The 26,085-nt window shown below is 45.6% G+C and overlaps 1 protein-coding gene across 8 annotated transcripts in view; it reads right to left on the reverse strand.

Annotated features, from left to right (window-relative positions):
- The window catches only part of SMARCA4 (SWI/SNF related BAF chromatin remodeling complex subunit ATPase 4), a 172,499-nt gene that overhangs the window by 6,390 nt on the left and 140,024 nt on the right, over positions 1–26,085 (reverse strand). For all 8 annotated transcript variants that reach the window (XM_078784783.1, XM_078784751.1, XM_078784772.1 and 5 more), the window contains 5 exons: positions 12,733–12,951; positions 11,793–12,031; positions 11,536–11,641; positions 4,491–4,592; positions 3,884–4,010 (listed from right to left, as the gene is read on the reverse strand). In XM_078784783.1, the coding sequence (XP_078640909.1) occupies positions 3,884–4,010; positions 4,491–4,592; positions 11,536–11,641; positions 11,793–12,031; positions 12,733–12,951 (793 nt within the window). The remainder of the gene's footprint in view (positions 1–3,883; positions 4,011–4,490; positions 4,593–11,535; positions 11,642–11,792; positions 12,032–12,732; positions 12,952–26,085) is intronic.

Genomic DNA, 26,085 nt, shown 5'->3' on the forward strand with positions numbered 1-26,085 from the left:
GGGAGCTAGAGATTACTATTTGCAAAAGGTAAGAAAGTTAATGTTTTAAATGAAACCGGAACCGGACGACGATGAAGAGGAAGAGGAGGAAGAGAAGGCGGAGCGAGTGAGTCGGACGAGAAGCCTAGCTGCTTTGAGGTCTGGAGCGAACGTTGGCGAACGAGAGTCACGAGTGAACTTTAGGGTTTCCTGGGAAAGGGATTCCTGCGACAGTTATCGCTGTGACAGATCAACCTGCGTGTAAGGTTTTGCGGTTGATTCCGAGGAGAATCATCGTAGTGCCGTTACGCCTCGAGAACGGGCCGTCGGCCATTTTGACTTGCGCGCTTTGCGCTTCGCTCAAGTTTTTCACTTCGCTTCAACCATTTTCACCACATTCAGACGTTAATCTGGTGTGCGTGTGTAACGTGGCTTTTGAGTGGGAAATCTGCGGTTCGCCGATTTGGAGCCGTGGAACGTCCATACCCAAGGGTGTGATTTCCCGGTCGCCTTGAGGGCACCTTTGCGCAGCTTTGGCAGCGGGACTGTGACTGTCATCCGAACGGGATTCTGGTCTCGTGTAGACATCGTTCTGACGATCGCTGGAGCGGATCGACTTTGGCTTGATGCCGGAATAGACATTGGGGAATGTTCTTCTTTTCGCTCACTTGGAGCACAGTGAGTTATATTGTACGAACCTGATGGTACCATCATAGGAAATATATATTGGTTGTACAATTGATTACTATTGTTGTTGTACTGTTATTCTTGTGTGATCTTAATACAATACTGGTTTGTTGGTAACAATTGGTGTGGTTTCACCATTGATCTTTGACATACAGAATAACACATCTTTCTGCCGTGACTCCTCTCGGGGCTCGGAGGTACACCGTAACCGGGGTTTGGGGAGGAGCACGTAACACAATGTACTTTTCTTAATCTCTAGAAGGAGAAATTTACATCAAGTCTGAGAACATTTCCAACTGAAGTTCGAAATGGGGAAAATAGATTCTTCTCCACTACAATAATCTTTGAATGGAAACAATTGATTCACAAAGAAGGCTTTCTGTCCCACTTCTTCTGCCCGTTTTAGATCATTCTGGACATCTGATGTTACAAATGCTCCACCTGAAGCAAAGGTCATCATTGTGACAGGCAAAAGGATCAATAATCATGGCTAGAATGGTAGAACATAAATTAGAACAGGCCTTTCATCCATAATGATCTGAGACTGATCCAAGTTTTTCCTTGCACAGAATACATCAGATGTTCCTGATATCTATTCAACCCCGCCCTGGATGGATAGGAAAATATCCACCAATGAACAGCACACCTTTGCCCAGTGTAATACCATTAAAGCCATCTTTTGTCTTGGAATGTCTAGTGAGTGATTGGTTTGGTCATAAGCAGTCTGAGTGAATCTCTATATTTGCCTTGTTTCTGCTATGCAAATCTCCCGTGCATCACCATCTGCATGGAGATGGACTGAAGGAGATCTGGAATCGAGATGTGACGTCTCCAGCCAATATTGAGGAGCGCTGAGTGCAGTTTACCTTCCGCTTTGCAAATCATCACCTCATAAAGTAACTTGTCTGTCAGGTTTAGGTCTGTTAGTCCATCATACTTGTACATTTCCACGCTTCACCAACTCAATGTATCGATTTACTTACTTTTGTATAGACTAAGAATTAAAAACAAAACAACTGATGCCACGTTATTTGCATTTATCGAGAAAATAGTTCAGCCTTCTAAAGATCTGATACTTATAATCAAAATAAGGAACAAGTTATATTCAACATTAAATATTACAGAGGGATGAACTTGGCTTTCGTTTTGTGCACGTTCCTATGGAAGTTGTATATTTCATGTTCCATTGGAAAGTCTTAAGATTTCACCAACTGGTAAATTTCAAAAATTGTACCATGATAATACGTCAACAAAAGAGATGACACCACAAAGATATTCATACTGGCATGATTAATCCGGATGGTAAGCATCGTCTTATGCAACAGACAATATATGGGCGAATGATATCATAGCAGGAAAGGAAGACCTGAAAGATGACCCATGGGGAAGTGATTTGCAACTGCATCATGTGATAAAAAAATGTTGCCAAGGGCAATCAACGATTTTGAATGACTGTTTGCTGCCATGTAGGAAATAAGAAAGCATCAATAGAAAGCATTCTGAGCAAACATTTGGGCATAAAAATGGTGTAAAGGACGCACAATGCTGATGAGGAATCAGAAGAAGCAACAACAGCAAATCTCTTGAACAAAAGTTGGAGAGAAATACAGAGAATGTAAAAAAAATTCTTGAAGAGGTAGTGGAGGATGAAACATTGGTCCACAATTTCTATCTGAAAAGGAAATGACAAAGTATGACCTGGAAGGAGGAATCAGATTCCTTAATACTGTTGCTTTCAGGCTTCTCTAGGAGTGAAGTCGGGTTTACTTACGGCGAAGCCATCACCAAACACCTGCTCTTTGATCATAACTTATTTGATCAAAAAACATCTGTGCCAATATCACTGAAGTTTCCAGTGATGGTTAACCCGAGATGACGCTCAAGAAATTTCATCTTGATCAGATGAAGTTTTGTACTTGTCGAATTATGATGTCATAATGAAGGAACCTATGACATCATTAACATATGGTATTCCCCATGGAGAGTTATTTACAATGAGCCATGTCTTAATTTTTTCTATGCAGCATTTTTCGAGATATAGAGGTGCAAAGTTTTTCGGCTTTTCAAAGATGGCGCCCGTACCACGTGAACTATGACGTCATAATTATCGTTTAAAATTCTACAGGTGGAGTTGCACCTATGGCGAAAATTTCCTGTCAATCGGACCAACGGTTGCAGAGAAAATCCTATTTATTCTGTGCCGACAAACATACAGACAGACAAATGAAAAATCACTCAGAGAGCGACACTTGGCAAAACAGAACAAAGTGGAATGGCATTCAGTAGAGCATCCTTTTGACCTAAAAAATAATTGGTGGTTGAATTATGTGACCTGATATGAAAATCCTATTCAAATTTCAAGTCAATCGGATGAAAATTGAGGATTTTAGAAATTTGAAATTAAATGAAGAAAAATAAAAGGGTTTCTGTCGGACCACCAACTCTACCATTTGGTGAAGTTTCGTGAAGATCGGTTTAAAATTGTGACCTGTACGCAAGTATAAGTGAGCGGACAGACACACACACACACAAACACAAACCGGAGTAATCAACATACTTGTCAAAAAAAATTTTTTGCAAAGTAATAAACGGACTCAAATGCAATACGATCTCCTCTGGTGATCGATCGATATCGATCTCGATCTCGATCTCTCTCTCCCTCTCTCTCTCTCTCTCTGTCTCACCCTCTCTGTCTCTCTCTCTCTCTCTCTCTCTCTCTCTCTCTCTCTCACCCTCTCTCTCACTCTCCATCTCTCTCTCACCCTCTCTCTCTCACCCTCTCTCTCTCACCCTCTCTCTCTCACCCTCTCTGTCTCACCCTCTCTGTCTCACCCTCTCTCTCTCACCCTCTCTCTCTCACCCTCTCTCTCTCACCCTCTCTCTCTCTCTCTCTCTCTGGATGAGTCTGGTGGAGGTTGTGGTAATTTCCTGCAGAGCTATCACTGCGGCTCTGAAGTAACATTCCTTTGTCTATAGCAACAAATAACCTGCTCATCTTCTCCATTCCCGAGTCATCACAGTCTATGTCCCATCAAGATATAGGAAGTGATTATCTGCGGTCGCAAACCACAAGGTTGCTTTTATCTCTTCACGCCAATGTACCTTCCTTCAATTCATCAGTGTTTTAAAGGTTGTGGTCCATATTCATTACATCTTTATCAGAAGCAGGCACTTGTACGAAAAAACAAATATCCCATGTAAATACCGAGACACTCACCCTCACTCTCAGAGTCTCCTTCATCATCTTCACCAGTCTCGCTGTCCTCATACTCTACTATCTCCTTCTCAGCTTTTAGCCGTTCAGCCCGAAACACAGCTTGTAACACTTTGGAGTCTTCATAAATCTGACGAGTAGAGGAAACATGAAAGTTCATAATTATTTTACAAACCCTCACCAAAGTAACGAGGAATAGTTACTCTTGGCCTTGCAATTAGCCGCACATCTCGGAACATGCAACCATCAGGTACAGAGCATGTGACAAGTTAGAAAGGATTATTGTGTTTGCATCGACACCGAAAGTTACATCAAATTCAACATCATGACTGTATGACTTTGTATTCGAAGTCTTTATAATGTTCTTAATCCTAATCTTTTCACCCACTATCCTCAAATGACATATTTATCACAAAAGTATGTCCAGTAAAAGAAATCGGTTGAAGAAAAACAACCATTTCTGCAGACAACTCAGCATGGATCATGGCATAATAACCGTCGTTCATAACGTCCACCGACATGGTGGAATGGCACAACTTTGGAACACGAACAATCGCTCACCCAAGTGGCACATAAATTATTTTGTTAGTGTACTGTTCGGATGACATACCAGTGAACCCTCAAGGTTGAAGGTTTGGGCATTGTGGCATAGCAGCATCACATCCCTCTCAAGGTCGCTGAGGTTACGATACTTGTGAATCCGAATACGCTCCTAGATGCAGTGGTTTTGGGGGATTTGATTTAAAACAAAAAAAAAACAGTTCAACAAATGCAATCCAGCTAAAACAATAATTATCATCAGTCTGACTGCATTTATTTAAAACTGCATATGATGAAAGGTCATTTATGTTGTACTAACCGCTCTTCCATGAGCCTCAATACCTGTATAAAAAAAAACAAACAAATATATATATATATATATATATATATATATATATATATATATATATATATATATATATATATATATATATATATATATATACGAGTGATATACAGTCGTATATACAGTTACATGAAAAAGTAAGTACACCCCATGTAAAGTTTTGACTTTTTCCACATATTTCAACATGCAGCTATTTGATCTTCATTTCAACAATATTGACAGATAAAGGTGATATAATATAACAAATATCATGAAACATTTACATTTTGTCATCTATTGTATAATTTAAATAAACATAAATGCAAATTTCGCATGTGGAAAAAGTATATACATATGTGTGTGTGGAAAGGCAAGAGGCAAGGAATCATGGAATTTGATGATATAATGCAATTTACATTCAACTGTACAACAAAGCTTGTAAACTCAAAAGCAAATTAATACATTTAGGTGTTGTGGTGGTGTACTCAGTGGTTGTGTTCAACAGTACAGCAGACATAAAACTTGCAGGCCTATGCTGATCCTTTATGACATACGTTCAAGAGATCATGTGAGAATAAATAAAAAATTGAAAGGTAAGGTCAATTAAATATTCCACCTGAGAAACACATGCACCAATATATCTCCAGACCAGATGAAATACGTCACAGGTGACAAGTTAATTCATATGTATCAATTTGTTTTTTTGTATACAATGTCGAGGCTCATGTAAGAGCTTACACATAGAACATATAATAAAGGGAGCGGGAGACAAAAGGGGGAGAGAGAGAAAACACAACAACAATAGAAAACAGGAACATCGGGAGATCTGTGGAAGGGAGAGCGTTGAGGCGGGGTACACGGGATTCGTGGTGTGGAGAGCAAACTCCCATCCACGGGGTCGCAGGTGGCGGATAGCGAAACGGCCTCCAGATATGGAGGTTAGCTGCGAATACACAATAAGCAGTCCCCGACCAAACACGGGTTGCCCTTTGGCAAGGCATAGTACCCGGATGCCACCCGAACCAGGGTCACGGTGAAGACATTGGGAGGCAGGATGTTGGATGGTGGATGAAGCAAATTCGAACAGTCTTGGTTCATTCCACGTAGTGGCAAGGCGATACGAACAGTTACTGCTGATTGTTTCGGTGAGGCACAAATGCCCTGAAATAGGGTACTGCTCACACTCGTATGGACTGGCGACCGCGAGTGCAAATACTAGCTACCGAAAGCAAAACATGACACGAAAAAATGCCGAGCTAGCTCGACGCAGTAAGTAAGTAAGTAACACGGGATAAACAAGATGGATAAACAAGGACTTCCAAGAAAGAAAACAGGGAATTTGAAGATGTGGATTTGGGGTGGACTAACGGGGGTGGAAAAAATAAAGATTTTGGATCAGGCAAGATAAGAGATGGTGGTGAACAATGGTTTTGAAGACCTGGAGGGAGGAGTGGAATTGAAGAGAGTGGGGGAGTTTGTTCCACCAGAGGCGGGAAAAAAAGAGGAATGAAAGAGTGATGGCATTTTCACCTGACAGTTTTCAATTTTGGCAGTTTCACCAGAAGAGGGTTGCACTGCCATATCTTGTGCATCCTGAAGGAATATTTGGGGGACAGAGCACAGACAGAGCAAGGGGTGCAAGGCCGGAGAGAAGTCGGTAGACGAACCGACTGCCTGCAGACCACCAACCTGCCTGCGGTGAGTGAGTGAAAGGCCCTCGGAGTTAGCTTCATCGCAGGGATTTTCAATGATTCTGAAAGCTTTGGTTTCAACAGCGTGAAGACGAGCTAGGTGTGAGGCAGGAGCCCCGGCCCAGAGGGGAGAACAGTATTCCATTGAGCTGCGGATGAAAGCCTTGTATGTGTTGAGGAGCTCAGGTGTGCCAAGGAAGGACTTCACACGACGGAGGATGCCCAGTCGGCGACTGGCTTTGGAGGCCAGCTTGGAAATGTAGTGAGATAGTGAGACCAGACCTATCATGGCAGATAGTGAGACCCAAAAGCTTGAGGGACAGAACTTATTGGAGAGGATTGTTGAGAAAGTATATGGGAGGGGTGTCCAGACGGTCTTTTCGGAGAGACATCGTAAGAGTGTGAGATTTGTCAGAATTGAAAGACATGTTCCACTTGTTTGACCAGTCTGTGATTTTGTTCAGATCTGCAGAAAGTGAAGAGGCTGCAGACTGCCAATCTGAGGGATGAGGAATGGAGCGGCAGAGAATGGAGTCATTAGCAAAGAGATGAAGAGGATTTTCCAGAGAGTCTGAGAGATCATTGATGAAGACCAGAAATAGCACAGGGCACAGAATAAAAGTATGTATTTATATGTATATGCATATAAATACAGCATATATATATATATATACAGACTTGGCATTTAATATGGAATTTTTTTTTTCCTTGACTTGGGTTTACTTTCTTACCTCAGTATGTCAATCTGGTGAGTTTCTTTTACACTTTGGTGATTTCTTTCTTAAAAGAACCATGTCACTGATTGTCTGTCGCAGCAAGAAGTCAACAACAGGATTATATCACAGGTGGCGTGGCAAAATGTACGGACAGGTGCATTTGACGATTGGCTTCACAGTCGGGTATACAAGGGTTGTTGCGTTCTGTATCATTGGAAAACAACTGCTGCACGTCTCCAAAAGTTATTGCCGCTTCCTCTGGAGATGGTCTGTCAACTCGACAATGCTGTTTGTCATGGATTCGTGGCTTTACGAAATTACGGCATGAAAGAGCGTGCTATTGCTCGGCAGTGTGGCATCACTCAAGGTCAGGTGTCAAAGATCCTGAAACGAAATGCTCAGAGGGGTGTCCCTACTCCAATACCGAGGCCAGGACGTCCCCGCAGAACCACAAGAAGGGATGATCGCCAGCTGCACCGGTTAGTCCGCAATGGCCGTACCAAGTCAGCTAATCGGCTTAGGGCTGAGTGGCAGCAACTGACAAATGTGCCTGTATCCAGAAGGCTAGTCAACCAACGACTGGTTCAAGCAGGCTATCGTGCCAGGCGTCCCCTGAGAAAGCCACGCCTGACCAGACAACACCGCCAGCGCCGATTGCAGTGGGCCAGAGAGCACCGTCAATGGCAGCCAGGACACTGGAATCACGTGATATTCAGTGACGAGTCTAGATTTCTGATCTATCGTCAAGATGGCCGCGTCCGAGTGCACAGACAAGTGCATGAAGCCTACAACAAAGATTGTATAGTGCCAAGAGTCCAAGCTGGAGGTGGTGGGGTGACCGTTTGGGCTGCTTTTCATGCAGGGGGCAAAACTGACCTCGTTGTTCTGAATGGAAAACTGAACCAGTTCAAGCACAGGGCCATTCTGGAAGAAACATTGCTTCCATTTGTTCGTGCAGCCTTTCGAGGAAGCTTTGTCTTCCAAGATGACAATGCACGGCCTCATCGTGCTCGCATGATTCAACACTTTCTTGCTGACCGTGGTGTAGAGCATATGGAGTGGCCTGCCATGTCCCCGGATATGAATCAGATAGAGAACTTGTGGGCAGAATTAACGCGTCAAATCGACCACTTGGACCAGCAGCCGACCTCTGTGCGTGAATTGCAGCAGGCTATTGTCACTGCATGGCAAGCGATTCCTGTCCAAACCTTGACAAATCTCGTGAACAGCATGCCTCAACGTGTACGTGCTCTCCTGAATGCTCGTGGGGGTTACACGAAGTACTGAACTGTAATTTTACTGTCCGTAATCCCAGTCGTAATTTAGCTTTTGTTTAAAAAAAATTTGGCTCATGTGCAAAATAAAGAGATACTTCTGGAAAATGTACAGAAGTTTAACACAGTACTGTCCATGAATTGAGTTCGATATCAGTTTACATCACTCTCAAGGATCAATTTATTTGTTTTGAAATGTCAAATGTGGATTTTGTTTCTTTTAAAGGTCACATTAACAAAATCTAGAATAATTTCAACATAATTCCAATGAACTTTTGGCTCTGAGACATCTTGAAAAGTAAGTTCACCCCCACAAAAAAAATATTCCATATTAAATGCCAAGTCTGTATATATATATAAAACTGTGTTTTCCCAGACAATATATATATATTCACACATGTCCATGTTTTGTCACTGATCTACATATTATACCCCATAATGTCAAAGTGGGATTATTTTATTGAAGAATCTTTTGCAAAATAATTCAAATTAAATACAGAAATATCTAATTTACATAAGTATTCAGCTCCATGACTCAATACTTTGTAGAAGTGCCTTTGACAGCAATTACAGCTTCAAGTCTTCTTGGGTATGTCTGTATCAGCTTTGCACATCTGGATTTGGGGAGTTTCTCCCATTCTTCCTTGCAAATATGCTCAAGCTCTGTCAAGTTCGATGGGGAGTGTCGGCGAAAAGGAATCTTCAAGTCTTTCCACAGAATATCAATGGGATTCAAGTCTGGGCTTTGCCTGGGCTACTCAAGGACTTTCACATTTTTGTTCTGAAGCCATTCCAGTGTTGCTTGGGGTCATCTTCCTGTTGGAACGTAAATTGTCGTCGCAGTCTAAGGTCTTGTACTCTGCAGCACGTTCTCCTCAAGGATTTTCCTGTATTTGGCACCATTCATTGTGCTCTCTATCTCTCTGCCGCTGAAAAACATTCCCACAGCATCCTATACACACACACACACGCGCCACACACACGCGCACAGACACACGTGCACAGACACACACGCACACGGACACATACACACACAAACACGATTACAACACCCCATCTCCTACTGTGCAGGCTGATGGAGTAATTAAAGGAGAAAATATATTATATTTGGAAAATAACAGGTTTGTTAGGAGGGGTAATGAGACTTTGTGCACACCTTGTGCCCTTTACCCCTTTACAATAAAGAGGCTCATGGAGGAGCAAGGTAGAATTGACAGTGGGCCAAACATCAAGGGAACTAACAAACAGGAAAAGAGGAGAGGGAAGGAGGGAATGAAACTATCAAGTAAGTCTATTGAGTTAGGAGAGATTAATGAGGGTAGTAAATATCATGGGTAAGAATTTGGGAAGACAAGAGATGGTGGTGCACTGCTTGCTTGAAGTCCTGCAAGGAAGAGTGAGACAGAACAGCCTCGGGATGGTGGTTCCATTGATAAGAGAAGTGAGGAATAAGACTTCAGGTGAGCAGTCAGCCTGGATTTTGGAAATCTAATCAGGATGAAGATTTAGGAAGAGCACGTTCATCCTCCAGTACATTAGGAGGGTCATAGGAGTGAGAGAGCAGAGGGAGAAAAGTTAGGGAATAGAAGTTAGAAAACAAAGACAATCACCAAACTGCCTGCAATGTGAGAGCACCAAACTTTGTGTTTCAGCCTCGTCACGGGAGATTCCAAAAATTTTGAGAGCCACAAGTTCCACAGAATCCAGGAGAGATGTGATGCTGGGGTGCATGTGTACCACCTGAGACCCCGATTTTTCTAATGCCTTGAACAAACATTGGTACATCAAGGGTGATGAAAGTTGTGATCAAGTTTCATCGAAATTGTGTGTAGTTTCTTAGAAGAAAGCAAATACCTATTTGGGGGGGGGGGGGGGGGGGGCAACCCCCGTAGACTCCCTTCGGGCCCAATTTTTTTTAAGGCCGCGAACAAACGTTGGTACATCACAGGTGATGAAGGTTGTGTTCAAGTTTCATCTAAATAGTTTGTGTAGTTTCAGAGGAAAAAGCAAATTCCTATTTTAGGGGTTCAAACCTAGATCCACTTTGACCCAGGTAAACCCCCTTAGACCCAGATTTTTTAATGCCGTGAATAAACTAAACTTGAGTTGCAACATGCCAAATATAATTTGTGCCAAGTTTGGTCACAATCCAATCAAAGGTTTTAGAGAAGAAGTTGCAAGTGTTCATGGACTGACGGACGGACAACGCACCATCGCATAAGCTCCCTGGAACTATGTACCAGGTGAGGTAAAAAGCATAAGTGTCATATTATTATTTTTAGAATTTTCCATTTTTCTTTCTTCAGTGCCTTTAAGAGAGTAATGATGTCAATAAATGATTCACATTACACATCTAGCATATAACAGCGAATGTCAATCGATGGATGATACACCTTCGGCTGTCAGAGAATCAATAAACTTTTTAACGATACTTGCATCAGATGTAATGTTATGTCTCTACCAACCCCGTAACATTCAATTTTTATTTAGAAGAGGTATTAAATTCGGAGATCCCTCGTAATAAAGTCTTACTTTTATTTTGACAAATTGGCAAACCTGAAATCATTCAGCAAGAGAGCTTGTGCCATATATATCGAAGAAGGAAAATCAGATTTTTTTTGCACTGTGGAGACATCTACCTATTTGGAAAGGTTGGAAAAGGTTGGAGAGGGTTGGAAAGGTTGGAAAGGAAAGGTCGAAGGTTGGAAAGGGTGGAAATGCGAATGGTTTGATGGATGTGCGGAGTATCGTTGAGAGAGAGGAAGACAAATGATGAATTGCGAAAATGATGGGAATAGAGCCTGTGATTGATGCTGTGAAGAGGAACAGGTTGAGATGGTTTGGTCATGTGTTGAGGAAGGATGAAAGTGACTGGTTGAGAAGAGTGATGGAAATGAATGTAGAAGGAAGTAGAGGACGGGGAAGACCGAGAAAGACTTGGCTAAAGATGGTGGAAGAAGAAATGCGGGCAAGGGGGTTAACAAGGGGAGATGCAGAAAATAGGGCAAAATGGAGAAGATTGTCATGGGGACCGCAAGGCTAACCCCCGCTCTAGCAGGGAAAATGGCCTTAAAATGCCTGTTGTTGTTGTTGTTGTTGAGACATCTACCTTGATCTTATGGAAATCTACAGGGCGCCGAATAAGCTCGTAGTACTCGGGAAGTTCCTTGCGGGAGGGCAGCTGGATGAAAACCTCACTAAGCTGCCGTCCAGAGCTGTGAGAGGGAAGAACATGAAAAATGAATGCAATACTTCTGTAGTTTTGTTGTTGATTCTATCATTGATTTTGTTGTTGTATCTATTTTTTCATCATCGTGAAATCGGTTTTGCACAAATGACACAAATGACAATCTATTTTGCTCGTACCTGTCCTTGTATTTTACAACGGTGTCGACGATTCTTCGCATCCAGCGAGACAGAGCTGGGGGATTCGGGGCAGTTTTCTCTGCCGGGGGTCGGCCGCGCTTCTTTCTTGCCCGTTCCTCGCCATCGCAGACTTTATCTCGAGGACTTGTCCCGGGCAAGTCTGGATCTCTCCGTCGCTTACGAGACTTCTTAACCCTCACTTCTTCCTCCAGCACCTCAAGGTTACCATCTTCAATGGCCTGACACACACACAATGACAATCAAAGATTAAACAATTTTAGTATAATTATTATATCCAAACATACATTGAAAAACTTGAAATAATGGTAAGAGCTGCACTCTCCAAGCTACCGACCCTTTCTCCAACATCACAAACAAAACAGAATGAGATTAGATGAAAATAAATGTTAAATAAATTCACGATTCTGACCACTCACTCATAATACAATCTTGACAATATTCTCAGAAACATTTTTTTGGCCTTACCTTCCAACAAATTGTATTTTGGTCTGATTAATCATTCGCGAAACCAGCATTGGCAAAATTTTATGGGGCTACAAAAGCACATGTCGACCAGGAAAGGCATTATTTGAGGTACGGTGAATTTGACACACTTCAAATATACATAGACTCGCCTCAGTATAACCTGCTCTTTACATTCTAACAAAAGTGAAAGGATATTCCTTGCTTCTGTTGTTTACCTGTGTCTTTATATATTTGCAATGGGTAATGCCACTAGCTTTACTTGGGGGAAACAAACAAACAAACAAACACACACACACACACACACACACACCCACCCACACCCCCCACCCTCCCCCCCCACACACACACACACACACACACACACACACACACACACACACACACACACACACACACACACACACACTCTCATGATAAACGCATCGACACACAGCAAGCAAAGCATATGAAGCACCTTGAGCCATTGCTTCTCAGTAAGTGAATCACTGTAGTCAACCTCTTTCCGCTGCCGAGAACCACGACCAAACAACTTCTCTTCCTCCTCTTCACAAGTTAGTCTCTCCACTTCAGCATCATCCTTCAAAATCCATCTTGGCAGTTCATCCTGTTCCATGAGGCGTGGCTTGCGCTTGGGGTTGCGTGCCTCTTCACGCCGACGATCGAGGTCCATGCGCTGAGGAAGAATATGGTGAATGGGAAAAGCTTCACCCTCACAAATCAATGTGCCCAAAGGGCCTTCGACTTATGAGAAATCACCACTATCTGAGAATTCACCACTATAGTCATAAAGCAAATTTGGCAATTTAAAAAAACCTTCACTAACAGCCATTCGATAGACCATTTGCCATAATGCAAAAACTGTCACAGCAGCAGGCCCATTTGCCATATCTAGTACATGTGAACGTTTTTATTGGTCCAAATACTGTCAGGGTGAGATGCAGAAAGTGACAGCAGATAAGCATTAAAAAAAATTAAGATCTAAAATTTTAGTCGAGATCCACACACACAGCAAAGAGCAGTTAATTGATGGAGATGTGTGGCTGCCTTTTCCTGAGCAAAAAGGAGTGGATTTATGTTCCAAATTGAATGCAGACTTTATCAGAAATATTGTAGATGGGTGAAGAAAACTGAGACTAACATTTCATACCACCAATGGTATACATGTAGTGTTTAGAAATGTCATGTAAATCACCTACTAAACTTTCAAGATCTTGTGCATTTGTAAAATATTTGTCACCAAGAGATGTTGAGTATGCTCAACTTTGAGTTCGTCTACAAACTGAGTCCAAATCCAGAAAATAAATAAATAAACAAGAAGACATCATGCAGAGCTGAAGAGCACAATACTTGCAAAATCCATCCTCCTTCCCTTCCCCCCCCCCTCCCCCCCCCATGAAAACAGGTTGCAATTGAAAATTGACGATATTGATCAAAGCGTGGGTCAATAGGATGAAAAGTAACGATTTTTAGATGAAAACTGATGATTTTACAAGTTTGACCTAGAGTTGACCTTTGACCTTTTGACCTCAAAATAGTTTGTCTACAAATTCAGTGAAGCACTATGCAATTGCTGTTAAATTTTCAAGTCAATCGGATTAAAATTGATGATTTTTCAGATGAAAATTGATTATTTTGGAAGTTTGACCTTGAGTTGACCTTTGACCTTTTTACATCAAAAATAGTTGGCTTCCCAATTCAGTGAAGCACAATGCAAATGCTGTTATATTTTCAAGTCAATGGGATGAAAAGTGACAGGTTTGTTTCAGATGAAAATCGATTATTTTGGAAATTTGACCTTGAATTGACCTTTGACCTTTTGACCTCAAAAATAGTTGGTTTCCCAATTTAGTGACTCATTGTGCAAATGCTGTTCAATTTCCAAGTCAATGGGATGAAAATTGATGGTTATTTAGATGAAAATTGATGATTTTGGAAATGTGACCTTGAGTTTTTTTTTTTTTGTTTTTTTTTGTATACTGAATCGAGGCTTGTGAAAGAGCTAACATTTATTTTTCACAAACAAATCAACCAGAAAAAATATATATATAAAAAGAGGGAGCGGAAGACAAGATGGGGAGAGAAGAGGAAGCGCACAAACACAACATTTGAGAGCAGGGAGAAGTGTGGGAGGGAGAGGGCTTGGGGGGAGGAGGCTTGGGAAAGGGGGGGGGGGGGGGAGAGGTATAAAACACAAGGAGACCAAGGACTTCCAGGACAGAAGTTGGTATTTCAAAAAAGTGTAGGATTTGGGGTGAAATTAGTGGGGGTAGAAAAGATCAAGGTTTTGGATGGGGGAAGATAAGAGATGGTGGTGAACAGCTGTTTTAAAGACCTGGAGGGTGGAGTGGGATTGAAGAGAGTGAGGGAGTTTGTTCCAGAGGCGGGAGAAAAGAGGAATGAAGGAGTGAAGGTGAGCAGAAAGTCTTGATTTTGGCAGTTTAACCATAAGAGGGTTGCAGGCAGATCTTGTGCGACCTGTAGGAATATTTGGGGGACAGAGCCCAGAGAGAGCTGGGGGGGGGCAAGGCCAGAGAGCAGTCGGTAGCAGACGGAAACACCACCAACCTGCCTGCGGTGAGTGAGTGAAAGGCCCTTGGAGTTAGCTTCATCGCGGGAGATTCCAATGATTCTGAACGCTTTGGTTTCAACAGCGTGAAGACGAGCTAGGTGTGAGGCAGGAGCACCAGACCAGAGGGGAGAGCAGTATTCCATAGAGCTGCGGATGAAAGCCTTGTAAGTGGTGAGGAGCTCAGGTGTGCCAAGGAAGGACTTCGCACGACGGAGGATGCCCAGTCGGCGACTGGCTTTGGAGGCCAGATTTGAAATGTGGTTTTCCCAGGAAAGATCATGGCAGATAGTGAGACCCAAAAGCTTGAGTGACAGAACTTCTTGGAGAGGATTATTCAGAAAGTGGATGGGAGGGTTGTCCAGTCGGTCTTTTCAGAGAGACATCGTAAGAGTGTGAGATTTGTCAATATTGAAAGACATGTTCCACTTGTTTGCCCAGACTGTGATTTTGTCCAGGCCTGCAGAGAGTGAGGAGGCTGCAGACTGCCGATCTGAGGGATGAGGAATGGAGCGACAGAGAGTAGAGTCGTCAGCAAAGAGATAGAGAGGATTTTCAAGAGAGTCAGAGAGATCATTGATGAAGACCAGAAAAAGCACAGGGCCCAGAACACTGCCTTGGAGAACTCCAGCCTGAACAGGAAGAGGAGATGAGAGAAACCCATTCAGGGCCACACATTGACTACGACTAGAGAGGAAGTCCGCCAGCCATGCGTGGAGATTTCCATGGATACCAAAGGAGGAGAGTTTGGTGAGCAGAGCATGGTGCCAGACCCTATCGAAGGCACGTGAAATGTCAAGGGAGACAGCTCTAATTTCCTGTTTGGCGTTGAGGACCTCCATCCATTGTTGAGAAAGCAGAAGCAGCATGTCCAGAGTAGAGTGACCAGGTCTGAAACCAAATTGATGGTCAGAGATCAAGTCATTGGAGAAGAGGAAAGATTTCATATCTGAAGCAATGATGGATTCCATGACTTTGCTGATAATTGGGAGAAGGCTGATTGGTCTGTAGTTGCTAGGATCTGTTTTTGCACCTTTTTTGTGCAAAGCGGTGATGTTGGCTGATTTCCAAGCAGATGGCAGATGACCTTGAGCAAAAGAGAGGGTGAAGAGAACAGAGAGAGGGAGTGAAAGAGCGGAAGAACATGATTTTTGGACCCGTGGGCTGATGCCGTCAGGACCAGTTGCAGAATCAGAGTCGAGGGTTGACAGAAACGTTTCCACCTTGTCAGGAGGAAAGGACACAGAGTCCAGGAGCAGCTGGGTACGACTGGGTACAGTGGGTACAGAGAGGGATGGGTTTGGGACACAAGATTTAGAGGCAAACACAGAGTTGAGGCATTCAGCTTTTTCACGTGCGGAGTCAGCCGTGTAGCCGTTTTAGGTGAGGGAGGGGATGGAGGGGGAAAAAACACCAGAAATAGATTTGACCAGACACCACCAGGATTTGGAAGAGGGAGACAGATAGGAGAGTTCGGTCTTGAGAACGGAGAGATATTGTTTCCTGGCTCTCCTGAGGGTGGACACACACTTGTTTCGGGCTTTGTGAAAGGAAATGAGATTTCCTTCCGTTGGATTTGCTTTCCAGGAGACGAAAGCAAGTTGTTTCTGGGCAACAGCCTCACCACAAGATTCCGTGTACCATGGACGGGAGGAAGGGTATGACAACTGAAGATGACATGACCTTGACCTATGACAACTTGACCTTTTGACCTCAAAAATAGTACGTTTCCCAATTCATTGAGGCAATATGCAAATGCTGTTCTATTTTCAAGTCGATCGGTTGAAAATTGATGGTTTTGCAGATGAAAATTGATGATTTTGGAAATCTAACCTTGAGTTGACCTTTGACATTTTGACCTCAAAAATAGTTGGTTTCCCAATTTAGTGACAATATACAAATGGTGTTCAATTTTCAAGTCAATCGGATTTAAAATGGCGATTTTATAAATTCGACCTTCAGATGACATTTGACCTCAAAATCAATAGGCTTCTCAATTGTGACGACCTCTACAACATGGTGAGGTTTCGTGACGATCGGTTTAGAATTGTGACCTGTAGGCCGGTGACAAACAAACAGACAAACAGGCAGAATAACAAACGCAACCGACCAATATACTTGAAAAATCTTTGATTTTGCAAGTAACTAACAAGAAAGAGCAATCAGAGATAGCAAACCCTCGCCAGGATGTATTTTCACTAGTTTTTAAGGCTTTTGTGTTAAAACAAATATGGCGGCCGAACCACGTGACAGATGACGTCATCAATATATTTTTTTTCTCCACTAATTTATTCCTAGATTATGATCAAGAAATTTCATCTTGATCGGATGAAGCTTTTGTACTTGTCAAATTATGACGTCATAATGGAGGCCCTTAACATCATCATAAACATATTTTATTCCCCATGGAGAGTTCTTTACAATGAGCCATGTCTCAATTTTTTCAATTCAGCACGTTCGGAGATGTAGAGGTGCAAAGTTTTTCGATTTTTCCAAGATGGCGGCCGAACCACGTGACCGATGATGTCATCATTAACATATTTTATTCCCCATGGAGAGTTCTTTACAATGAGCCATGTCTCAATTTTTTCTATTCAGCACTTTCAGAGATATAGAGGTGCAAAGTTTTTCGGTTTTTCCAAGACCGCGGCCGAACCACGTGACCAATGACGTCATCAATTGGGCACAGTCTATTCCAGGGCAAGAAAAATATGTGTGCAATATATATACATATATATATATATTCTATATATAAAATAGGCTAATGATGTTTGTCCCACATTGAAACACAGAAATGCTCCTCGGAGAGAAAAAAAAAAAGTAAAAGTTGCTTCAAATTACTCCAATTGACCTACAGGAATTATTTTTTTTGATCAGACCAAAAAATTGAACCTAAGCAGTGTATAGGTGACAGAGCGATTCATCATACAATCGTGCGTGCACACACACACACACACACACACACACACACACACACACACACACACACACACACACACACACACACACACACGCACGCACGCACACGCACACACACACACACATGGACACAGATATACTAATGAGACAAACACTTAACACAGTTCCTGAGCTTGGGGGAAGTGCCGTCACTGCTGTCACTTCCTGGGATACTCGGTAGCAGCAACGTCTTAACAATAACGCCGCTTTTCTCACCGCACTCAGCGCGGTGTTTCCTCGGGAGGAATTTCCTCCTCCCTATGCATGTCAACCGATGGTGAGTGTCCATGCTCGATCCTTTCAAACGCTGAACGTCAAGCAAGGAAGCAGCACGTACCATTTTTAAAGTCGTTGGTATGACTCAAACCAGTCCGGTTTTTAGGAGAACCACCTTCTTACTCGATGGCCATTGGCTCCTTTGGGGAGCTCATGCGCCCTTTGGCAGGTGTTGTTTTTAGTCCTGGCAGGGTGTCACAGTCACCCTCCCCACTAGCAGAGCCAGTGAGGGGTGTCTGTTTAGACAACGACAACCTGACCATACTACAAGACCTGACCATACTACAGACCAAACAAGTGACTATATTATCCCAATTTTCCTGGGTTCGGTGGCATGACTACATTGCTTTGCCACCTGGCAAACACTTGTCTGATAATATTCGTGCGTTAGTCTTTGCTTCGTGTTATTACATGGATGTAAATATATTGCAAACATAGGGGGCTTGTCTAAGCATCCTGGTATAATTTTTAAGTGCATTGTACAATGCACAGCAATTTGGAGGCTATTTAGCTCTAGAAAGAAACGGCCTGGCTCTCAGTCTTAAAGTGCACACAAGTAAAAGTACAAACAAGTCCAGATCTACACAGGCCAGAGTAAGAGATTTGTCCACCATACATTATGCGATTTTGACAGCTGATCCTATTTTCTAATTTTCCTGCATTCCAGCAAATATTAGGGGCATCTACAGGTATGTTTAACAGTTGCAGGTCCTGCCTGCACTTGGCTTGCATCGACAAGAGGCATCATGCTAAATTGATTGTTAAAAAGTAAAAACGATCTTGCGCTGCATTGTTCATGTTTCTTTACAATGTAAGGATGTAATGTAAGGATGTAAGGACTTTACAATGTAATGTAATGTTGAACAAGAGGATGCTGCACTACATACATAACCACCATGTAAAATTGCGGTAGTAGGGTACATCAATATTGTAACGGATTTGAGAATCCTGTAATTGTTGTAAATATCACCCTGCGTAAATGTAATGATCCTTGTAAATACCTCCGTTGTGTAAAGGTCAAAGGTCGTCCCCTTAGTTAATCCATCGCATGCACGTAGAAAATCATAAGCCCTTCTCTATAGTTATTTCTTATTCTATGTAGTTTAAGGCTCTGTTTCCCACTAGTTGACCCTGCATTGCACCGAATTGAAATAAGATAGATCCCTCCGACACCCCAATGGCCTCTTCAAAGTGCCAGTAACTTTGGGTGGGGTTATTGGCATCACCATCGCCCCAAACTCCATTACGCACGCGGTCAAGCCGATGAACAAGGGCGTTGCCCGCCCCTCGTCATCAGAAGGTGGAGCCAGCGAGCCCCCACCAGCCAATCAGGGCTGGTGAGATACCATCACGGGCGTGGCGCGGATTGATCTAAGAGCGCGATATAAAAGCGCCCGCGCAAGCCTTTTCGAGGGAAGTGCGTAAGAGTCCAGTTGAGGAGAAGCTGAGAGAGGGTTTTGAGGGAGGTGCGCTGGACCAGAGGCAGATTCTGCGGAGTAGTAAAAGAGCGTCGGAGACGCAGGAGGCGGAGGACGCGTGAGACAGCTGCCGGTGTGAAACCGAATACGTGGAGCTGCCGGCTCCTCGCTGCCAGCCCGAAGCGGGGCTGTGTGCCGGGTTTCGCCTCAAACCCACAAGCGTGGACCAAAGCGCGAGCTTGGAGCCGAACCTCGACGCCACCATCTACCTGGACCCTCCTCTGCCGACCCGTACCATCCCTGCCTTTCCATCCTTTTGTGTACGTGAGTTTGTTTTGTGTGTCTTGTCCCTGGGTATAAGTAAGCTTGTATAAGTTAATAATTGCATTGTGTCTTCTCTCCTTCTGTCTTTATTTTCGTATTCTTCCTTCTTCCTTGGTTTCTTTGGTCTTGTACATAATAGTTAGTAATATATCCCTGTTCTTTCTACCTTGCCTTCTTTCCTTTACATCCGTTTCGTTTTAGTGATTTCCCCATTGAATACCTGTGGCACGATTTGGCCAACGTTTAGGATCGGGTGTAGTATTGCTAATGGTTCGAGCCGCGGCTGCTAATCCGCTCGGCAAATAACATCTTGTTCGCGGTCTCGAACGAGGTTGCTCACCTGCCTCTCTGGAGGGAGCTGGGCAGCTTCAGGACTCACGTCGGTCAGTCGCAGACAAGGGGATTAATCCCCCCTTGGTAAGGGGAAAAAGGGCCGATGGTGAGATCCGCAACAATTGGTGTCAGGAGCGAGATTCGGACTTGAAGTGCGCTTAGCACACTCAAAATTACGAATGGCCAAAATTTTATTAAAACATCCAAATTTAAAAAATCGTGCCATGGATAGTCAAGGCGACCGAATGCCGGTGGGTGAGTTAGAATGGGGGGGGGGGGGGGGTAGAGTCGATCCAGGACCCCATGGAGGAGGTGGGAGTAATAATGGAGGAGGAGAGCAATGAGGATGTGGTCGCGGAGGTTTCAGACACACGAGATGGCGGCGCCTCGCATGAGGTGGGAGGGGCACAAAATGGCGCCTCGCACATGGCAGCGAGGGCCACGCCCGCTGCGCAAGTAGGGGTTGTGGACCTGCATAGCTTTTTGGCGCAAGTACTGGAAACCATAAAATCGGCGTATGGGTTGGGCGAGCAGGTTCCAGGGGTACACGACGAGGTAAAGCGGGTTGAGAAGCGCTGGTTGAGCGAAGTGGAGAAAAGCACAGGTAATTGGACCGGGGTAGAAATCGCGACCAGGGGTTTGGGGAAGCCGGCGACCGCTGAGGTGGAAGAGGGAATTTTAATCAAGCCAGCGGTCGTCGAGGTGAATAAAGAAAAAGAAGTAGTGGGAATTGAAATTGGAGAGACCGGGGACTGAGAAAAGCACTCGCGGCAGGGAAAGATGGAAAATGTGCAAAGTCCCTGCTCACATCACGATGCTGTGCTTAATAACACCAATGAAAGTTTGCAGGTGGTGTTGGTGCAGGGAGGAAGAAGAACCCCGAAGGTGAGTCGTGCTGTATATTGTGCGGGGAGATTTTGTAGAAGGATGTTTGGCGACAAAATAATTTTCGCGCGCTTGGGATCGAGAAAGCACCCGGGCGTTGGTGGAGGGTCCGTGGTGCGCTGTGTGAGTGGGAATGGCGCGCTTGTGGAAAAAAAGTGTGCGTCGGAGAATGAATGCACGACAGAGTATGGGAGTGAAACCGAGTGCGAGCGAGAATGCACGTCGGGGTGTACGGAGTGTGACACGGCGAGTGAGTTGGTGGTGGCGCAGGTGCGAGAGGGCACATCAGAGCGCGAGTGTGAAACCGAGTGCGAGCGAGAATGCACATTGGGGTGTACGGAGTGTGACACGGAGAGTGAGTTGGTGGTGGCGCAGGTGCGAGAGGGGACATCGGAGCGCGAGTGTGAAACCGAGTGCGAGCGAGAATGCACGTCGGGGTGTACGGAGTGTGACACGGAGAGTAAGTTGGTGGTGGCGCAGGTGCGAGAGGGCACATCGGAGCACGAGTGTGAAACCGAGTGCGAGCAAGAATGCACGTCGGGGTGTACGGAGTGTGACACGGAGAGTGAGTTGGTGGTGGCGCAGGTGCGAGAGGGCACATCGGAGCGCGAGTGTGAAACCGAGTGCGAGCGAGAATGCACGTCGGAGTGTACGGAGTGTGACACGAAGAGTGAGTTGGTGGTGGCGCAGGTGCGAGAGGGCACATCAGAGCGCGAGTGTGAAACCGAGTGCGAGCGAGAATGCATGTCGGAATGTACGGAGTGTGACACGGAGAGTAAGGTGGTGGTGGAATGTGTGCGAGAGTGTACACCTGAGTTGGTAGTGGCGCAGGTGCGAGAGGGCACATGGAAGCGCGTGATCGGGTGTGAAAAAGAGTGCACACCCATGGTTGTCACAGAGGATGTGACCGAGGAGCGGGTGCGAGGATGCACGCTTTGGATGAGTGTGCGAGGAAGCACACCTGAGGTGGTTGTGGCGCGGGTGTGGGAGAGCCCATTGAAGCGCGTGAGTGGGTGGATGCGAGAGTGCACGCCCATGGTGAGTGTTACGGAGGACGTAACGGAGGAGGTGTGGAACGAAGTGTGCGAACGACGAGTGTGCGCGAGAGGTGTGGTGTGTAACAGGGAGTACGGTGGTGGAATTGACGAAGAGCATGGGATGTATGAGCAACAAACGGAACACGTGGTGTGAGCATGCAGAGGAGGCATCGACGTTGACCGGGGCAGCGTTTAGGGCGACGGATAGCCGATGCGAGCACTCGGGGCGCGGTGCGTTTTGTTGGATGCGAGGCCCGGCGCGGGTCGGTGCTGCATCGCTTCTCTTCGAAGCGTCGTTGCCGATTCGGGCCTGGCCCCGCCCCGCACGGTCGAGTCCGGGCCTCGCCGGGCAAGGCGACCGGTCCGGTTCAAGGGCAGGTAAGAGGAAGCAGAGCGGTGCCCCCTGGCGGGGGCGGGGTTCCGACCGGGCGAGATTGAACCATCGGGCTGGAGACCGCAAGGATCCACGCCGAGATGGTGCGTGGAATCTCGGCCCGACCAAACCGCCTCCCCTGAACCGAATGCCGGACGGATTCAACCTGCAGGCAAACAAACCACCCGAATTCATTGCTCGGCTTTGCGAAGCCGAGTTTTAATGATGTAACGACGCACCGAGGCTCAGATATAGTGGACTGTGATGATGATAGTGTTTTGGATTCGAAATTTTGGAATAGTGAATAGGATTGGCAGAAGTGATTGGCAAAAATTTGATGATTGGCAACTGATTGGTAAACTGATTGGCAAATTTTGATTTGCAGGAAATTGGATGGGCCAAATTAATAGTGGGAGATGCCCGATGTGGTGGGATGGCAAATCCACCATCCCTCACAACAAACGGGGCACATGAGCACTAGCTATGGGGTTTATGGCAGTGTAAGCTCGCCGAGGGAGGGTTTGGATAATGTATAGGGACCTAGAGATGACCATAGGTAACGGTAGAGGTAAGTAGCTACATTGGACAGGTAGTCGGGGACATAGAGAGGTTAGAATGGTTGTTAATGACGTGGGATGTGCTTAGTTTAAAGGGAAGACGGGGAGCACCAAGTTAGAAGGAAACCAGGTAGATCAGATGATGCCGTATTTGAGAAATGAACAGGTGTATGGAGCAGTGTATGAGTGAGTAATAGTGATTGAGTGTTGTGTTGAGCAAATGGTCCTGGAGGAAGGAGGGTGCAGGAAGCACCAGGAGTGATGGTACAGGTGTGCAAATAGAGGTGAGCATGGTTTTTTGGAATAAATGGTCTGGAATATATGGAGTATGGAATGGATGGTGTGGAGTGAGTATGGTGGAAAATGTGGAGTGGAGTGGTTGGTGCGAAGGGAGTGGATGGGGAGGATGGACCCCATCACGAATACCCGGGGAGGGTAGTTTAAGAGTTAGGTAGAGGGAGTAGGTAAATTGTGGTTGGATATTGGCATCTGTGGTGCGTGTGGAAGAATGGTGTTTGGATGGGTGCATTAGTGTCGTGGAAATGGCTGGGCGTGTGGCCTGTTAGTGTGTGTAGTTAAATGGGCACTCCGCCACTGTTAGGATGTCGGCCAGGTGAGGCCGCAGGTGGGCTCTGGGAGCCGTTAGAGTTGTGGATGGGGCCCGAGGATCCAGAGGACGGACCCAGGTAGCCCAGTGCCAGAGAGGGCACCGAGAGGGGAGAGCGCCAGAGGGCCTTCCCCAGGTAGATAGGTTAGGGTAAGGAGCAGGTAAGCTCGGAGGCAACTGCAGTGGTGGAGGTGTGTAGGTGGGTAGACCTGCTGGGAGAGCCACACGACCCAGTCCTGAAATTGTGCAAAGGCACAGGGAGTTGAATCGGGGGAGTGAGACCCCAAATTGATGAAGCACCACAGTTTGGTCAATGGGAATTTGGTTCTTAAAACCGCATAGAGTAAGATGGCCAATGGATTGGCAGGGAAAGACCTCAGGTAGTGTAAAGTGTGTTAAAGTCATTTAGAAGGAAGATAGGATTGAAATCTCCTCGCACCATCTACATCCACTCACCTGAGGTGACAGAACGCCACACCATGCCATGTTATTGTTTTGTTTTTTTGTGCAAATGTTTGGAATGTGAGACGCATCATGACGTGGGTGTGACATTGTGCTGATGTTCCATCTCTCCCTCCTTATGAGGATTGATGATGAATTGGTGATGGCAAATTTGGATTAGTGGGATTGTGACGAATTTGGTATAGGGGAAATATAGGGAGGACGAGACGTAGTGACGGATTTGTAAATGTGTAGGTTTTTGTAAATACGGGGAGGGGCAAGGGGGGGCAGTGTAGGTCACGTGGGGGGCGTACGTAGGGACGAAACTTTCTCAGCACGCTCCCATGCACCCCTCATTCTGCATTGCCTTGTTTGATGTGTACCCTTGCGCCCTTACCCCTCGCTAACCTGCCCTATCTGTCTTCCTTCCCCGACCCATGGATCGTGCTCTCTGGGCACTAAGGGGAGCGTGCGGGGGGGGGGGGGGGCCACGTCGGTGTGCCCGAATCCTCGCAACCAGCTGCCTGCATCCACGCACCAATTATGGACCACATGTCTGTGGCTGAGCACCCCTCATGGACCCCACGGGTTGGGGCATGGCCCCTCTGCTGGAACCGGCCACGATGGCCCAAGATCTTGCTTGCGGACCCGGTGAGGTGGCACCAAGCCCACAGGTGAACCACCCATAGTCGGCCCCTGTGGGCCATAAATAAAAATGGACACGTTCTGTGCTTTTTATCATTATGTCCAAATAGGCCGCAACCAAGAAGACGAAGTTGACAACATCTGGAAGAACAACGGCCAGCAGAGGGAGCCGAAGAGCAAGACCACCAGCAGGGGTTTTTTTTTTAACTATGGTGACTGTGCACTCCGGTGCGTTTTGGTGCTTTATGGTGCTCTTTGTTGGTGCTGGTGCGTCGATGCAGCGCAGGCTGTCTCCCCCCCCCCAAAAGAACAATCACAGGTCCTGGTTTGCAGTGTAAATACAATCAGCGTCACTTGTAAATAATGCTCCCCACCGTACATGTATAGTTTGAGAATTAATTCCGCAATTCGGTTATCCTGTGGGCGTGAATCTGTTAGGTAGGGTGCAATGCAGCAGAAGGACATACTTATTTGTGTTTTAAAACTGTCGCACTCAGGGTCAGGTTAATTGTCGAGGGAATTACACCTACGTGCCACACTAACTTAAGTTTTATAGGCCCGGGACGTGCCTGGAGGATGAGGGTGCAGTGTAACGGATTTGAGAATCCTGTAATTGTTGTAAATATCACCCTGTGTAAATGTAATGATCCTTGTAAATACCTCCGTTGTGTAAAGGTCAAAGGTCGTCCCCTTAGTTAATCCATCGCATGCACGTAGAAAATCATAAGCCCTTCTCTATAGTTATTTCTTATTCTATGTAGTTTAATGCTCTGTTTCCCACTAGTTGACCCTGCATTGCACCGAATTGAAATAAGATAGATCCCTCTGACACCCCCATGGCCTCTTCAAAGTGCCAGTAACTTTGGGTGGGGTTATTGGCATCATCATCGCCCCATACTCCATTACGCACGCGGTCAAGCCCACGAACAAGGGCGTTGCCCGCCCCTCGTCATCAGAAGGTGGAGCCAGCGAGCCCCCACCAGCCAATCAGGGCTGGTGAGATACCATCACGGGCGTGGCGCGGCTTGATCTAAGAGCGCGATATAAAAGCGCCCGCGCAAGCCTTTTCGAGGGAAGTGCGTAAGAGTCCAGTTGAGGAGAAGCTGAGAGAGGGTTTTGAGGGAGTTGCGCTGGACCAGAGGCAGATTCTGCGGAGTAGTAAAAGAGCGTCGGAGACGCAGGAGGCGGAGGACGCGTGAGACAGCTGCCGGTGTGAAACCAAATACGTGGAGCTGCCGGCTCCTCGCTGCCAGCCCGAAGCGGGGCTGTGTGCCGGGTTTCGCCTCAAACCCACAAGCGTGGACCAAAGCGTGAGCTTGGAGCCAAACCTCGACGCCACCATCTACCTGGACCCTCCTCTGCCGACCCGTACCATCCCTGCCTTTCC

The sequence above is a fragment of the Myxine glutinosa genome, chromosome 1 (assembly GCF_964187855.1).
Source record: "Myxine glutinosa chromosome 1, kmMyxGlut1.1, whole genome shotgun sequence".
Taxonomy (NCBI): Eukaryota; Metazoa; Chordata; class Myxini; order Myxiniformes; family Myxinidae; genus Myxine; species Myxine glutinosa.